A 17,567-nucleotide genomic window follows, 5' to 3' on the forward strand; every position below is an offset into this window, starting at 1 on the left:
TAATGCTTTAACGTCTCTCGTTGGAGGAGGGAGTTCAACAAGATCCGACACTGTATTGGATACACAGGCTGTCAGTCTTCACTTTTGAGCCAATCATAAATCGGACCAATTTCCCAACTAACCAATCAGAAGCGGTCCCGTAGAAACGCTGCATCCGGATCCAGCTGCATTCAGAGAGCATCCTCCGTTAAATACATCCCTCTGGTAAGACAACAGAAATGCAAAATACTGCAACCCAGTACAGATAAAACACGAACGACACCGTTGCATTATATGTTTAAAATCATTTTTAAAATAATTTATTATCTCAGGTAGAATTGAGCGAGATACTAGCAGTTGTTAGCGAGTTAGCTTGCTGGTGAGTAACGTTAGCGGAGGCTTTTTTGTCTCTTTGTGGAGTCTTTTTCTGATCCTGTGTGGCGTTAGGTGAGCTGTTTGGAAGAAATTTCAGCTACAGGCAGCAGTACTACAGAAAATGAGGCTGTAATAAAACAGAATTGAGATTTTTCTATGACATTGTACATTGAAGTTAACGTTAATTAATATCCATGAGGTTAAAGGTATGATGTTATCACAGGAGCATGTTATGATTTTACCTTCCTTTTAGCCAGGTAAACAGTGTTTTAAATCAAGCCATCACTGATGGAGGATGATGTCTTTGTTATTGTTTAATATCTATATATACCATACCATAGACATCTAATGATTTGTTTAATAGGAACAATATGGCAGCAAAGTAGATAAAGTGACTGCTACAGTGGCTCAGTGAAATACCAGTCATTCATCAGTACACATACACATGCACGTTACTTTGGCATCTCTTTGTAAAACTGTCAACATGAAAGTGTCTGGAAATGTTCATAGCTGATGGAAAAAGGGAAAAAAGAGTTAATATTCAATTGTTTGTTTAATTTCTGCAGAGATACAACATCACAAATGGGGCGCAGAAAGTCCAAAAGAAAGCCACCTCCCAAGAAAAAAATGACGGGTAACCTGGACACCCAGTTCACATGCCCGTTTTGTAACCACGAGAAGTCCTGCGACGTCAAAATGTAAGTTCAGCTTAGTGTGACATCGCAATGCCTTAGAAATACAACTAAACGCATTATGAACAATATGACTAAAATAACTGTTTTTCAGGGAACGAACCCGCAACACAGGAATTATATCATGCAGCGTTTGCTTGGAGGAGTTCCAGACTCCTATAACCTGTATCCTTTTAAGCAACTACAGATGGCACCATCATGTTAGACCAAATACTTTCAGTTATTGTGTTTTGTTTTGTTTTTTCTTCTTGGGTCGTGTTCACCTGGATATCTCAAAGTCTTGTGAACAGATTTCTACCAAACTAGGTTGGGGCATGAGCAGAAGAACATGTGATTTTGTTTTTTTGTTTTGTTTTTTCAGCGAGGTATTTTATAATACATTTCTTAATATTGCAAGATGGGGCATTTTTTGATTATTTTCACTATTTTCTCATGAACTACTACACTAAATTGAAAGAAAAGAATTAGTGCTGCAAAAATTAGTAAATCAATCGATTAGTTGCCAACTATGAAATCAATTGCCAACTATTTTGATAATCGATTAATTGTTTTGTGTCATTTTTTAAGAAAAAAAGTCAAAATTCTCTGATTCCAGTTTCTCAAATGTGAATATTTTCTTTTTTCTTTAGTCTTCTATGACAGTAAACTGAATATCTTTGTATTGTGGACTGTTAGTGGGGACAAAACAAGATATTTAAGGACGTCACATTGGGCTTTGGGAAACACTGATTGACATTTTTCAACATTTTCTGACATTTTATAGACCAAACAACTAATCAATTAATCAAGAACATAATCCACAGATTGATCAACAGTGAAAATAATCATTAGTTGCAGCCTTAAAAACAATCATGTTTAGGTATGCAATGAGTGACTTTGTGTACTTTAATCTAGAGCTGCAACAATTACCCTATTAACTCATTAGTTAAAATTAATAAGCAACTATTTTAAAAATAGATGAATCATTTAATTAATTTGTCAAGCAAATATAACAGACATTAGATAGTTCCAGGTTCTCAAATGTGAAAATTTGAATTATTTTTGAATATTGAACTGGTGGTTGGACAAAACAAGACACCTGATAATTTCACCTTGGGCTCAAGGATATTGTGATGTGCATTTTTCACTGTTTCTAATAGTTTATGGACCAAACATTGATGATTCCAGTTAATATTAGTTGCAGCCCTATTATAATGCAGTTCTTGGTGCACATGCAGATGAAAAATGTCAAAACACTTTAGATTATTAAAAGAAGAAATCAGAGGATTGTGTGTGTCTCTTGTCTGTGTGCATTTTGAACATTCCTTAACCTTTGTTTCATCAGATCTGTCCGAGGCAGTGGATGTTTACAGTGATTGGATCGACGCCTGTGAGGCAGCCAATCAGTAGTCATGTTTCCCCTGTGAGCCTCCTTCTCTCTAACCTCATCCACATTTCACCCCTTCAATTGGTCCGGTGAATTGGTTCCTGTTCAGTCAGCACAATGTAGCAAAATTTCCCAAACAGTTGGAACATTGTTTTTCCTGTAAGTTTGTGACGTGCTAAGTTTAGTTTTGCTACAGTGTGGCTTGCTGAGCATGACACGTTCCTCTGGCTGGACCAGAGCACTGCCAATGTCGTTTAGACTCCAGAGTCCAAACCTGCCTGTATCAGTTCTCAATGTTTTCATGTCTTATGTCAGTGATTAGCTCACTGTAAGTGTTTTTTTATTATTAGATCATAATTTTCTGTTTTTTGGACCAAACTGTCACATAGTTAAGTAAAAAATGTAATCTGATATTTCCACCAGCGTAAAACATTCCATGTCTTCTATCGGTATTCTTTGTGTTTTATGGATGATATGATAATTCATTTTTTTTATATTTCAACCCTGTCACTCACTAATGCACTGAAAACTTTTTTGTAGGTTGACATTTTTTTTGAACTGCCTTTTGTTTTTTGGACCACTATATATTTGTACTGCTAGATTTTATTATTTTCTTTTTAAAAATCACAATCATGTAATTTCTATTTACACTACTTTTGTGTAATTTCACGTCCTGTGTATTTTGAGGTAATGACAGTAAATCAGAACTGTATTTTTTAAGTGTTTTTATTGCACAAATGTCATGTTTAGTGAAAGGCATATAGGGAAAAAAAATCAAGAGGTTAGCAAAGATGAATAGTATGAACAATGTTGAAACACAGCCAACACATTAAAGGTGAAATGTTACTCAACATTATTGCCATTCTGGATCTCACAGAGTGGTAATGATGATAAGTGAATGCACTGTAAAAAATCTACGTTCGCACATTTGATTGAATAAAAGCAATGTTTAGACCTTTGATGGATTGAAAATACAGTAAATGTACGTGTGCTTTTCTCCCCACTGTAAAGGTCTTACAACACTAGATGGCACTCTACTACAAATCATGGCTGCCAATGTCTTTGTTAAATGGCAATTAACAGTTAAAGAGCTCAAATCTGTTAGCTCATTTAGCACATCAACAACAAATTCTGACAGTCTGCACCTCATTTCATAATTCAAAGCCAATCTGAATGTTGTAACACTGGGGACCGAGCCTCTTCTGCTTATAACTTTGTAAATGTACATTTCTGCCTTTTAATGTTGAATCATGTAACAGCTAGTGGCACTTCTAATCTTACAATAACATTACATTCAAGACATTCGGTGGGTTACAACAGTATGATGCAGATTTTTTAAAGGGGAATCTATATGTAGCATGATTCACATTGCACATGGCTCTTTTGATACAAGGTGAAGCCAGTTAAAGTGCAAACGAAGCAACAGCACTAAAGCCAAAGTTCACTGTAGAAGACCTTTTACAAAAGGATGGAAGCAGAAATAACAGGACTCACTTGCAGTACAAAAACCACCGGTGACTAAGTTTACCATAATTTCAAATGGTGTCTTAACACCCAATATCACAACACCTACATTTGCTTCTTTAAACTTTATACCATGTCTGAAAGACCCCTCTACTTTTACCCCTCTACTCAATGCACATAAGCCATGTTAATTAGCGCTGGTAAAAGGCGTCATGGGTAATTTGGCAGGCTCATGAACATGACTATTTGTCAGCGCAAGTGCTCACAAAACAAAGCAATGTGTGCATCGTCAGTCAGGTCTTCTGTGTCATCCTGCAGAATGGCATCCTAAGAGTTTGCAGAGCTCCAATGTGGACGTGGACTGCTCCAAACTGGGTCAAAGTTCAATAGCACCAACACGCTCACTTGTTTCCTTTCAAGGAACTCTCAAATTCTGCTCCGTCAGTGTTCAAAGTGGATTGAAAAGGTCAGGAAGTGAGGCAAGGGGTATAAACAGTTACACATCTCTAATTACAATGCAAGTATAAAAAGAAGAAAAAAAATCTATAAATAGCAAAGGTCAAAAATCTCAGCTTCTGGGTGTTTGGGTATTTTTAGCAGTAATAAAATTCATTCGAGCAAACACATCTTTGCTGAGATACAGACGTTGGCCACAGCATGAAATTTTTGATGTAAGGTAAACACTTTTTTTCTTTTACCCATGGAAAGACAAACAATTCTTAGTACAAATATGTTTAGAAAAAGACGGGGAATGAAGACGGCAATGACAAGAGTCAGTGTTAAATAACAGTCTAGGAGTTTTGCTTGTCATAAAGACAGTTGCGGTTGGTTGTCTGAAGTTAAGCAAAGAGGAAGGAGGGGGGTGAGGCTGTCTGTGGTTTTCTTAGTCAGAGTACTGGTTGTAGCCGTCAAACTCAACCTCACTCCCGTTGTTGTAGTAGGCCTCGGTGGGGTTGGTGCAGTACTTGTTGTCATAGACCTGGCGGGGCAGGCCGTAGGTGGTCATGCCCTGCTGGGAGGCCACTTTGTTAGTGCCCATCTGCAGAGAGATGGTGGAGGTGTCACAGTTCTCCAGCTCCAGCTTCTTGTCAAAGATGTGCCTCCTAGTTCCAGGAGCGGTCATACCAGTCTGGCCGAAAGAAAGCAAGATGAAGGCTTCTTGAAAAAACATTCTGTAATGTAATACTTTCAAAACTTCTTGAACAGACAGTGACTACTAATATATTTATATATATAGAATTCACATTAAAGAATAAGGCATATTATATATTATTATTATCATTATTATTATTATTATTATTATTGTTGTTGTTGTCAATAAATCCCATGAAAAGACTAAATAGATCCAACTAACAACTCGTATCAAAAACCTGATACAGCTCTGTGCTGTGGAGCAACAAGAACACATAATGAGCCACACTGTTGCACTGGCTGACATGTTCCATCATTATGATAAATATGGGCACAGTAGTTATTTATGAATTATATAAAAGTGGACCTTTTTACAATATTTTTTGCATATAATTGAACTGTCAATGTTTAGGTTGGCATTTGTGCTACCACTTGGAGAAGCTAGACATTTCAACAATTTATAGTTTGCTAAAATAATTATCCATTACCTTTAGCTAACCATTGATAGTTAGCTAAAAGTAATATAAATGGTTGAAAGTTCAACCAGTTATCCATTAGTTTGAGCCATTTCACCATTTACCTGCTACTTACAGCTGTTTCACCATTTATCGTTACTTTAAGCTAACTATTTCATCTGTTTAGTCATTACTTCTAGCCATCTTCTCTGCTTTCTTATTAACAGTTATGTGTTGTGACTGAGAGTGCATGTGATTGAATGTTGCGACCGTTTTCAGATGTTTCAGCTGCCTCAGTATGTGGATATGTTTTTTAAAATCATAATTTCTATTTTTTCAAATTAGTTGAGCAAATGTACCCTGGCAAATGCAGAAGTAGGCTACCCGCTGGGGTACAAGTACACCTGGTGGGGAATCACTGTGGTAGAGCACTGAATGTATCTGAAACTGAATATAGTCCCCAACAAATTTACTACTTACTCCTGTTTTAGTAAGTTTTGCTAAAAACTGCAATGCCAAACTGTTTTAGGAAACAGGGAAAAAGAGTTACATCTTCAGTAAGAACCAATGGGCTTGTGGCCCAAACACAGGCTAATGCATTACTGTTTTTTGTCTTTTTAAGGGATCTGTTGACAATATGCAAGTACAGAATAACAACAGCCTTACAATTATAATAATTAAATCTCAGTTTTTCATACAAAATGAAAATGTGAAAATATGTGATGAACCTTTAAGTCTGAAATTTATTCTAGGTCAAAGTGTAAAATGGATGAATACAGACATCATGTAAAGTGCAAGTCTCTCCTCACCTGGCTGGCTCCCTTGTTGGTACCCATCTGTAAGCTGATAGTAGACTGGTCCAATGGGTTGTCCATGCCTATCTTGGAATCATACAGATGGCGTCTTGTGCCGTAAGAGGTCATGCCCTTTTGGCTGGCAAGCTTGTTGGTGCCCATCTAGAGACACAGCAAAACAAAGTGAGCATTTGCCGAATTAATACAAATTTAAGATCACACCTATTGTGCCTAATTTCCTGTTAATCTGCTATCATTCTGCTCTACATGAATCATCCCTCCATCCACACATGTATATCTTTGTCTCTAGATCCGTCATGTGTCAAAGCAGGGCAGCTGTGAGAAGATTCGAGAAAAGATGTTTCTGTAGAGATTCATTCAGCATAAGTCCAGCAGGGGGCACAACAACAACCTACTGGGAGGTGTCTTAAACCAGCAGAACTCCTCTGGACACAATGCTTCATGCAGGCATGGTCATAAAGTAGATTACAGGTTTAGATGTGCTGTTCTGACCTGCAGGCCTATGATGTTACGTCCCTCCCTGAGCTTCTCTGGAGCAAAGCGGCGCTGCTGTTTCTCAGCGTACTTCACTCCTAAGTCGTACTTGGAGTGGAAACCTTTGGACTTGGCCTTGGAGAGAGAAATGGCAGAGACAGAAAGGAAAATGGTGGTAATAAGAGTGTATTTCATACCCATATTGTTTTTATTATTTATTCTACTACTGTTGCCACATTGTAGTCTTAGTCCATGGAACACAAAGCACTCACATAGATAGGCTGATACCTTGACTAATGTTATACTGCAACATACTAGCAGAGTACCTATATAAATATCACAATATACTTATGTACAGCCATTGCTTGCAGTGATTGGTGTCTGTAGCTTAAATCTCCCTAACAGTTACTCCAGTTTTTATTAATTGCATCTGATGTTTGAGTAGTAATCAGTGGTGAGTAAAGCTCAAACATTAAACTTTCCTACAACAGATGTCACAGTAACATCATGTGTTTGTATAGTTGTGCTCACCATTCCAGCCAGAGCGATGAGTGTGCACTGGACCTGAGTGTGGTTGACATTCTCAAACAGATCGTTGGCCTCGAAGATGTCATGCGGCTTCAGGCCGTACTCTGTGATTGCGCGGACAAAATTCCCGATGTTTTCCAGCTGAAGAAGAAAGAAAGCGGACAGAATGGAAAATGGAATCAGTTGCGAGGAGCATATATTTGGCCTGTTGCATACAGCGTGATTTGTTTCCTCGTGTTTCACATGTGAGAATTATTGGATGCAACAGAATCAGCTGTTTCTATCTGCTGATGTCATTAGAGTTTTGTGTGGACACCTGAAAGAATAATTGGGATGCTAATACTTTCAAAGAAATTCATTGATTGGTATTGATATATAAAGACCTGTATTCTATCTGTGCATTGCCTCCATAATGTTTTACAGTTTCACAGCGACAGTGTTTAAGCCTGACATGCATAGGTGAGTCAAGAAAGTCTGTATCTTTCCAAAATTTTTGAGACAAAAATATTTTAGCACATTAACAAAATCTATTCCAGGTATTCCTCAAAAATCTTTTTTTTTGTTATCCTCCCATTTATTTTTTTATGTACCTTTAAAGTTTTTGTATCATACGCAACTCACTGTAAGTGATGACCTGTATGCATTTCTTTCATTTCATGCTGATCAGTTATGTCTGTCAGGTATAGACAGTATATTTACTACATCACTTTAGACAGAAAGACCATTTTACATTTAATACATGAAGTATTATCTATATTTTTATTTCACTAAATTGAGCTGTTTTGCATACTGTTAACACATTTACAATTATATTAAAGAGCAGCTGCTGTTACAGTCACCTTAGCATACTTTTTAGCTAACTAACATTACTGGAGTTGTTGTGGGTGTATTGACGTCACATAACTAAGTAGCTTTGTAGCTTAGCCACTTAGCTTAGTTACTAAGTAGCATATTTTAGAGAGATACAGTTGAATCTTGATATATTTGCTAGTTTGATGATTTCATGATAGTTATACCTTTAATAAACCTATTTGTTCACTGACTGATGGTATACTGTTCATTAGTTTATCATCATATATACTGCATGTATATATTAATGTGCCATTAAATACATTCAATTATTTTTTGCATTTCTTTATATGCAGTGTTGACATGTTTGCTACATATACAGTTGAAATGGTCTCGGAGACACTGGATGAGGAGTCAGTGATGGGTTAGACATAGAATCTGACAAAAGTAAAAGTGACCCTCAAGTAAACAATTGTGTAAAATGCAATGCACCAGTGTGCAATGATCACAGCAGGAACAGGTAGTTTGTATGACTAATTTCTTTTAAAATGTGTAAAAAAATTAAAAATAAAAATGACAAATGTAGAATAATTCTTCTGTATGATTCAAAGAATTATTTGATGCAAAATTATGAAGCTTTACAGTTAACATTAACAAAAGCGGCTGATTTTTCTGATGACCTATGCATTTTTTGGAAAGATTTTTTGGAAAGATCTTCAATAAACCCTTAAAAGCACTGTTTGCTTTGTTCAGACCTGTAAAAAGCTAATGAAGCCATGCTTTCATTTGATTCATTAGATATGGCAGCAACTTTATGGAATGTAAATAAGCTCTGTGTTGTCAATGCCAATACGACAGACTAACCAAGTTCCACATGCTCTGGAAAATGACCCTGACTTTGAGACTAGCAGGACAAATAAGGCGTAGTTCTTTCCATGGAGCTGGTGCATTACCTGGTGCCAGTTTTGACTGGAGTTGTTGATCTTTCTCACAGAACCTGGCTGAAGAACGTTAATGAGTCTATAAAGGAGAAAGAAACACAATTGGTATTAAACAAAAATTTCAATCACCTTCATCATAGTCCAGATATTAATATGATAAAGTTTCTGTGCTTCAGTGTGTGTTGACAGAAATCCTCCACCTCCACTCACTCGCACAACAGGACTCCATTCTTCAGACCCTCCATGAAGTTATCCCCGATCCTCTTGCCAGTCACATCCTGAATCCACAGCCTCAGCTCCTCCTCCTTATGGGGGTCATACTTCCCTGCAAGCTGAGGGTGGAGCAGAGGTCAAAGGTCAAACATAACATCTGACTTTTGCTAATTAATCTGTTTTGTTACAGACTAATTTTAACTCAGACTATCCCACGATAAAGCCCACTCTCTACTGTCAAGCCTTCTACTGAATTTCACCAGAAGGACAAAAAAAGAACCAGGGTCAGTATAATACATCCTGTGGTGCTGACACATAGAAAACAGATGCACAATATCCCCTTGTAGCTCTTGTGAAAGAACAAAAAGTATTAATGTATGCACCAAACGACTCGCTGAGCTAGTGTCAAATATTATCCAGCGGAATATGAATTCCATTTGAGATTATTAAAATTTAGCTTTGGATGATAATGTGTATTTTGCCGGTACGTAATTTCCAATCATTTCCAAAAGCTTTCCTGGCAAAAACTGTGCAATTGTGAACTAATTAGGAATTTCCTTTGAAAGAAAAGCTCCATTTAAACCAAGGTAAATATTCATTTATGATTCATTATTAACAGAAAAACTTTCAATTTTCACATTTTTGCATATTCAGCTGACCTGTTGTGCACTGACAAAAACAGATTACACTAGCAGTTAATTGCAATGAAATCATTGGAAGTGTACCAAGTGAAAATGAACTCTATTATGGTCAAATGACATAGTTCTTTCTTTTTATGAAACTTCCAAGGAAATTATTCAGAAATTACAGACCCGTATTATGTAAAGTGTTACCCTTAAAACTCTCAGTGGGAAAAATACAGTGAAATTCTCTGTGGGATGGAAAAAAAAGTAGTAGAATGTCACTTAAAATACTGTATATACAATACTCAAATCTTACTAAGGTACATGCACGCACACACACAAGGAAATGTTTTTCTACTTCAGTTTAATACAATGTTTCTTTCATGCCTAATTTCAGGTTTTCAATGACTAAAATAACCTCTCTCATAAGGGATGGCATGCCATAACTGTACTGTCTTTGAAAGTCTTACTGTATAATAAAAAAATACTTTGAGATGAGGGGTATAAAAATAACAGGAGGAAAAAAGAAAATGAAAAAGGCCTGTGGACATTCCTGCATGAAGAAACATACTGGCCTCCTTCGCGTCTCTCCATGTATTTCCTTATTGGCACAAACACATCGCCCTAATACTTTGAATTCTGGCATGGGGTTTAAGGCTGTTCCCCCCCCTTGCACACACGCACACACTCACACACATACACACACCCCCTTGTCCCCTTTTCCTGAATGTTCTGCAGATAAGTCTTCACAGTCTGGGATCAGCAGCCAACACAAACAAGTATTTCAAAGCAGCAGGGATAGCGTAGCTTCCAGTCCATCACACCAAACTTGGGAGAAACAGCTTTCCCAAACACTCCTCCCTCTCCCTCGACTGTCCTGCTCTGCTTCTCCCATTGGCCAGGCTCATATTTCTCTCTTTCTCTCGCTCTCTCTCTCCCTCTGGGTTTTCCAGAATCTGCCCTTTTACAGTGAGTTGACTATTCAGGCAAACCACGTCTGATAAAGGCAGGCCAAGATCGACAGGTCCTGCTTCCAGTCGAGGTACTTCAGCTCAGAGTTTGATTTTGTTGTGTTGTTCTTTTCATTGTAGAGCTCAGGAAAGCAGAACTGGTTGTTTTTTCTGAGCTTTTAAAGACATTTTAGATTCACAAACATGAATCACATGAAGAGAAAAAGCATAAAAACATATAAAAACAACATATGAGAATTTTTGTGATGTTGTTTTATGACACTTGATTGATGGACTATGGTGTAGGTGATGCCAGAAATGTGCCAAGAAGCCAGTTGTGGAAGAAGTACTCTTCTCTAATCTAGATCTTTACTTAGGTATTGATGTACTTCAGTACTAGCACATCAGCTTAAAAATACGCCATTACAAGTAAAAGTCCTGCATTTAAAATGCCACTTAAAATATATAAGTATTATCAGCAAAATGTACATAAAGTATCAAAAACAAAAGTACCTGTTCAGCAGAAAAATGGGCCTTGACTGATAAGTGATTATCTATGACTTTATATATGACTGATGCATCAATGTATAAGTAGCATCATGCTGTGGTACATGATGGACAACAGTATTTTAACTACTTTATGTGCAGTACATGTTTGGTAGGTGAGCTTAGTGGTTGTCAACCTGGGGGTCGCGCCCCCTTCAAAGGGTCACAATATAAATCTGTAGAGTTGTGAGATGATTAAAGGAAAGAAGAACAAAGAAGAAGAAGAAAGTTCAACAGCACAAATTTGGACTTTTTTCAATTATTTTAGATTTATATTTTTGTAAGATCTTAGATAACTTTACCTCTTTGGCCTCCAACAATTATTCACATGAAATCATCTGACAAGTTTGGTGGGAAAAATCACTCTTTTATGGAAATGCTAACAACTCTTTGAAACGCTACAAGGGGCCCAAACAAGACACTGCTTTGGTCACAAGACACACATGTAGGGAATCTATGGTTTAATCTTTAACAATGTGTTATATTTTATAAGCTTTTCATATGTGTTTATGTTCAATCTTGATTAGACAAATAACGAGTAACTACAGCTGTCAAATAGGCCAAATGTAATAGAGTAAAAAGAACAATATTAGTGTAGATGTATCATGTGGTATAAAACAGAAATAGCCAAGTGCAAGTACTTCAAAATTGCAATTAAGTACAGTACTTGAGTAAATGTACTGCAGCCTACCGAAAGCCAGCACTGAATGTCTGGTTAAATTAAAAATTGATGTCTGGTAAATTTTTAATCTTGAATCAGGGACTGTTCAGACAGTTCCTGATTCAAATTACAATTTATGAAATGTTAGACTGTGTTTTATTTAGACAACGTTCTTGTACAGCTGCTCATGTTTAGAAATGTTTGCCTTTTTTTGTTAAATGAAAAAAACGTTTTTGATAGATAAACAAACATAAAATAGAAAAAGCTTCAGTGACATGATTTTTTTTCTCCTGCAGTGTAAAATAGATCCCCTGTGTGAGCTGCTGGCACGGCTTTGTCTCTGCCATCTATCAGACGCACTCCTGTCCAACTGGTTTCTTTCAGGACAGTGTTTTGTCGTTCTTGACTCCGATGTAAACTGTTTAGAATAAGGACACTTTCTCAAGTTCCAAGTCAGAGCCCGGTCATTCCTTAAAAGGCCATTAGATTATGCTGATGTACCTGTCAGTCTCTCTGCTGCATCTCTGCTCCTCCCTGATGTCATGCTGCTGGAACTCACCATCCCTGCATGACCCATGAACACCTCCTACTCAGCTGTTTGTTACCTGGAAACTTTGACTCCCCCCCGCCCCCCTTCCCAGCTTACATTGTCTGACTTTGTGAACATAATCCACTAACCAAAATAGAGAGATGACAGCGAAGCAACTGCCAGACTCTAGTGCCAAAATCTCAAACCGCCATTGCTGACTGTGACCCTGCTGACGATGAATAACAGCAATGCAGTGCACCTCTGTGTGAGATTAAAGCACTGATGAGAGATGGCACTATTCAGGGAGGAGGCGACTTCCCTCCAGGACAATGATGACGATGATCTGGGTGTTGGAATAGTCACAGGCTGACCTTTCTCATTCTGAACACAGACTGTCAGCAGCTCTGACTCATCCCAACATACAGACTGCCATTCAGTAGTGGAATGTAACTGTACTTTAGTCCAAATTTGCGGTACAGTACCAGTCAAAAGTTTGGGCACACTTTCTCATTCAAGGGGATGGGAAGGTGTGTCCAAACGTTTGACTGGTACTGTATTTCTACTTAATTTGACTCTTTCTATTATATGCTACTTATTACTACTACTTCGCTATGTTTCATAGGGAAATATTGTACTTTTTACTCCTTTAAATTACTTAACAGATGAATATTTTACACACAAATGTATCATCATCTAATGAAATCTTGATACATTTTATAGATTAAAATACCAACAGTGTATGAAGTAGTTAAGATTAGCTCCAACTAGACTCCTGACATCATCTTAATGCATCTTATATGTTTAATGCATCAATAATAATCATACAATATTATAATATACAATAATGTAACACTGACAGGTGCCAACTCTGATGTATTGAGTACTTTAACATTGATATTTTAAGTATATTTTGCTAGTAATACTCCTTTTTACTTAAAAAGACTTATTTTTATTGAAGTAGGATTTTGAATGCAGGCCTATTACTTGTAATGGAGTATTTATACATTGTGGTACTTAATGTAAGTCCACCACTGACCCCATGTCGCCCTTTTTCACTAAAAACTCACAAACTACCTTTTGATTCATAATAATCTTTGTCATGTCCTTTTAGTTTTGCAAATCAAGCTTTACTTAAATATTAAAATAATCTTCACATACATATTGACTCATTCGATTCATTTTTTACAACAAGCCGTCACTTTACTGTTTGTGATACACATCTTTCAGTCTGGTTTCTTAATGCCGAATAGATCGATGAAGCGATAACAGAAGAATAATGGAGCATATGCAGTACAATTCAAACTTCCTCGCCATTGTGCTGCACTCTCACAGACTAATAATGCCCTGACCCCTCCATAATCACTCAAATTATTTGGCCACTAAGACCTACTTTCAGCTCCAAAACAATCACCTCCCTCACTGTGTGATCTATTATCAAAAGGCAGGAGTGTGTCACCAGAGCTGTTTCCCAAGCACACAACCTGGAATCAAAACTGGATCCAATTAAGGTGCACATAAAGACATCTGCTGTAAGATAAGACTTATCACATTTTCGGGTACATTTTTGTGTTCTTTCTTATCTATGATGCAGCAAAGGCCAACATGTTCTTTACCAAGGTTTCATCCACCAACATCCCATATTTTCTCCATACCAAGGGCCCAAATATCTATCAACCATTTGACCCAAAACCCACTTTATAGGATTCTGTTTGAAGGAATAATGAAATAATAAAAATATTCAGTCACAGTGGGATTACCAGAGGGATTACAGTATCCTTCGTCATGCTGGGGCCCCCCTCATCGACCCTTAGTGGACCCCTGACCCCACTTGCTCCACCCACAACGTGCCTATATTCTAAACAAACTTCATAATAATGTGAAAAAGGTAAACCTACCTTACTCTTGACCTCTGCAGACAGTCCGAAGGCCGGGCCGCTCCTGAAATGTGTTGACATTCTGTTGTTTTTGTCTATTTACAGTCAGAGCAGAGGGAGCTTTAAAAATGGAGCAGCAGGTTTCAGCTCTCTGTCCGGGGCAGGGGAAGCACACAGAAAAAGTCCCGAACAAATCCGTGGATATCTCCTTTTATTCTTCGTAGTCGTGCTCGGACCTGCTGGTGAGGCGTTTGGGCAACTTTCCGACACTTTTCTGAATCTTTTTTAAACTCTTCCCATGTGTGTGCTCTCTGATTGGCTGCGGCCGCCGTCCAATCCGGACGCAGCCTCCTCTGATCGGGGGGAGTGATGTCACCGCTCGGGTATTAGATTTAATCAGTGTCACTTTTTCCACCTTCGGGCAAGTTAGGGATGCTTTTTACTCGTGTTCAGATGCACTTTGCTAAAGTTATGTCATTGTCATATTCAGTTATCAGTCATAGCCTTAAAATGCATGTCAGGATCAATACCAAACATTTCCCCCCATCTGATTTAACTGTGATGAATCATCAAATATTTCAGTAAACCTATACAAGTATACTGTATGTTAATCCACATAGAGATAATATAATGATATCCTACTAGAGAAGAAAGGTATTTTAAAAATGAAAAAATATTAGATTATTAAAGGACTGAATATCGCTAGTGCTTACCATAACCATCAATAATAATATGCCTTGACAGAATGCTCACAATGCTAAAACATTGATGTTTTGCAGGTAATATTTCCCTGGTTAAACATCTTACTTAAGATCATGAGCTTGCTAACATTTGCTAATTAGACAAAGTGCAGCTCAGGTTAATTAGTTTTGCAGGTATTTGGTCATAAACCTAAATATAAAAAAGTTTTGGGCTTGATGATGACACTAAATGAAAAGTGAGAGAGTCACTGATGTCATATGAACTTGTCCTCCAAGGACCTTGAATATCTGTAGTAAATGCCAAGGTAATCCATTCAATTTTTCACAACAAGAATGTGAACTTTATGGTGGCGCTAAGGAAAAAGTCAGAGGATCACAAAAGTCATTAGGATATACACAATATATCGTCTTGGGACCATGAATGTCTGTATAAAATTTCATGGCAATCAATCGTTGTTGAGATATTTCAGTCTGGACCAACAGACAGACTGACATCACCATCCATATTTCATGCCATCCAGGACATTTAGATGTGTGATGTTCTCCTAAAAGGTAGGATACATTAGGTGGTTATTGAACTTTACATGTCTGAAATGTCCTATAATTCATTTTCACTGCATTCTCAATGGTGCAATGATTTTTACATTTCAGTTTTATCTAAACCTGCTTATGGACACCTTTTGCATGCTAGTAGAGGGTCACTATAATGTCTGAAAGATAGGTCAAGTTGAGTTATGAAATTATGATTGTTGACAAAATAATCTCACGACAAGGTCCATGTAGTAGCTTTTGTGGAGTTTTCAATTGTATCCCAAGATCTGTTGTCATGGAATGTTAGATATTCAAACTTCCACTCTTCTGAGCGCTTCAAGGACTTCTCATCTATGTTGATATTCATACTTGACCTTGTAAACAGCAGCTGACGATACAATCTCACAAGATCAATGTAGTATCTGTTCTGTTCTCATTCAGTGGTATCAAATGATCATTTCAATCTCAATTTTTAAGCCAACATGAATGAAAAGTCCCAAAACTGTTTCCAAGGTCAAAAATGAACTTTCAGTCCCAGTGTTAGATGGATTTAGGTTTTTACTCTATTTAGGTTTTAGTTGTAAACATGTGAGCTATTTGGGGTTTGATTTGAATTATTCAAGACACTCATAACCTACATGCCTGTACACTAACCTTCACTTGTTCTCTGTGTTATTTTACATGTTTCACACTTTGAGAACCTTGCAGGTCCTGGACAGGTTTTGCTTTATCTGCATTACAACACAGGGATGCTGGAGGAGTGTTGATAAAATCCACTATTTCACTTTCAATGGATGCTGTTATACTGGTTTCTAGATTTTCTTCTTCACAAATCTCTCTTCACACCATTAACCACAAAGACATTAACACTAACCAACTAACTGAAAAACTACCATCAGCATCTTGGTGACAATGATCTGAAACACATTTTGACCACATTCATTCTTTAATTGTAAAAGTGCTTCAGATGATCACTTAGTATCTTTCAGTATGCAAAATGTTATAATTCATTTTACATTTTTTCACTTTTATCCCTTAAAATATGGTATAATTTGGTTTCACAGGGTGAATAAAGTTGGCTCCAGAATTATAATTTCTTATCAAAATTCACAATTAAAAGAATAGTTGGACATTTTTTGATATATATGCTATGAAATATGCTAACTCTTTCAAACCTAGAAATAGTCTGCCACATAACCCCCCATAAGATGATGAATTGTCTTTTTCACATTTAGGTATTTGTATGGCTTAAACGAACAAGACATAAGGTGTTGATTAGTGAGTGTTGGCAGGCAGATTTTCTTACCTGGACAGAAACAGGCTAGCTGTTTCCTTGTTTCCAGTCTTTGTTCTAAGCTAAGCTAACTGGTTGCTGGCAGTAGCTTCATATCTACAGTACAAACATGAGAGTGGCATCATTATTCTCGTCTAACTCTTGGCAAGCTGTTTCGAAATGTTTCCAGTCTTTGTGCTAAGCTAACTGACTTCTAGCTGTAGCCTTAAATTTAACACACAGATATGAAAGTGGTATCAATGTTCTCGTCTAATGCAGGGCCACAAAGTGAATAAGCATTTTTTTTTAAAAAATGTAAAAGTCATTTTTTTCTTTTAAAGTAACAACCTTTTCTTAGGGGAGAATCCTGAAAAATCAGTTTAAAATACTCTTACATTAAGAAGAGTGGCATTGGCCACCTTGAATTCTTTTCTCTCCAGTTGTTGAAACCAGAATATACAGTGCATGTACTGTATACCCATAAACTGCTGTGGGATTGATTGCAGCATATTTGACATGTGTTTGACTGTGCGTGGAAGCTACTGTTGGGCTTCTGACGTCACTCTGGGAACAATGAGGTGGTTTTCTATTTTACTCCAGTGTGTTACTCCTCTCTCTCTCGGCCATAGGCAGGCAGGCGGATGACAAGGACAAGAA

General features: G+C 37.3%; 2 protein-coding genes across 3 annotated transcripts; one reads left to right on the forward strand and one right to left on the reverse strand.

The window, feature by feature from the left end:
* The first annotated feature begins 133 nt into the window (after positions 1 to 133).
* On the forward strand, positions 134 to 3,371 carry elof1 (ELF1 homolog, elongation factor 1). 2 transcript variants are annotated; one of them, XM_042392975.1, is made up of 4 exons: positions 134 to 204; positions 921 to 1,052; positions 1,141 to 1,211; positions 2,371 to 3,371. In XM_042392975.1, exons 2-4 carry the CDS (start codon positions 937 to 939, stop codon positions 2,433 to 2,435), a joined length of 252 nt encoding a protein of 83 aa, XP_042248909.1. In that variant the 5' UTR covers positions 134 to 204; positions 921 to 936; the 3' UTR covers positions 2,436 to 3,371. The 2 variants fall into 2 exon arrangements, with proteins under 2 accessions (XP_042248909.1, XP_042248910.1); XM_042392976.1 differs by lacking the exon at positions 134 to 204 and adding an exon at positions 257 to 358.
* On the reverse strand, positions 3,121 to 14,676 carry cnn1b (calponin 1, basic, smooth muscle, b). The gene is made up of 7 exons (XM_042392974.1): positions 14,427 to 14,676; positions 9,220 to 9,341; positions 9,022 to 9,088; positions 7,283 to 7,420; positions 6,770 to 6,886; positions 6,272 to 6,418; positions 3,121 to 5,005 (listed from the first exon to the last, which is right to left on the reverse strand). Exons 1-7 carry the CDS (start codon positions 14,484 to 14,486, stop codon positions 4,760 to 4,762), a joined length of 897 nt encoding a protein of 298 aa, XP_042248908.1. The 5' UTR covers positions 14,487 to 14,676; the 3' UTR covers positions 3,121 to 4,759.
* Between the last annotated feature and the right edge of the window lie 2,891 nt (positions 14,677 to 17,567).

Source organism: Thunnus maccoyii, chromosome 18 (genome assembly GCF_910596095.1).
Source record: "Thunnus maccoyii chromosome 18, fThuMac1.1, whole genome shotgun sequence".
Classification (NCBI taxonomy): Eukaryota; Metazoa; Chordata; class Actinopteri; order Scombriformes; family Scombridae; genus Thunnus; species Thunnus maccoyii.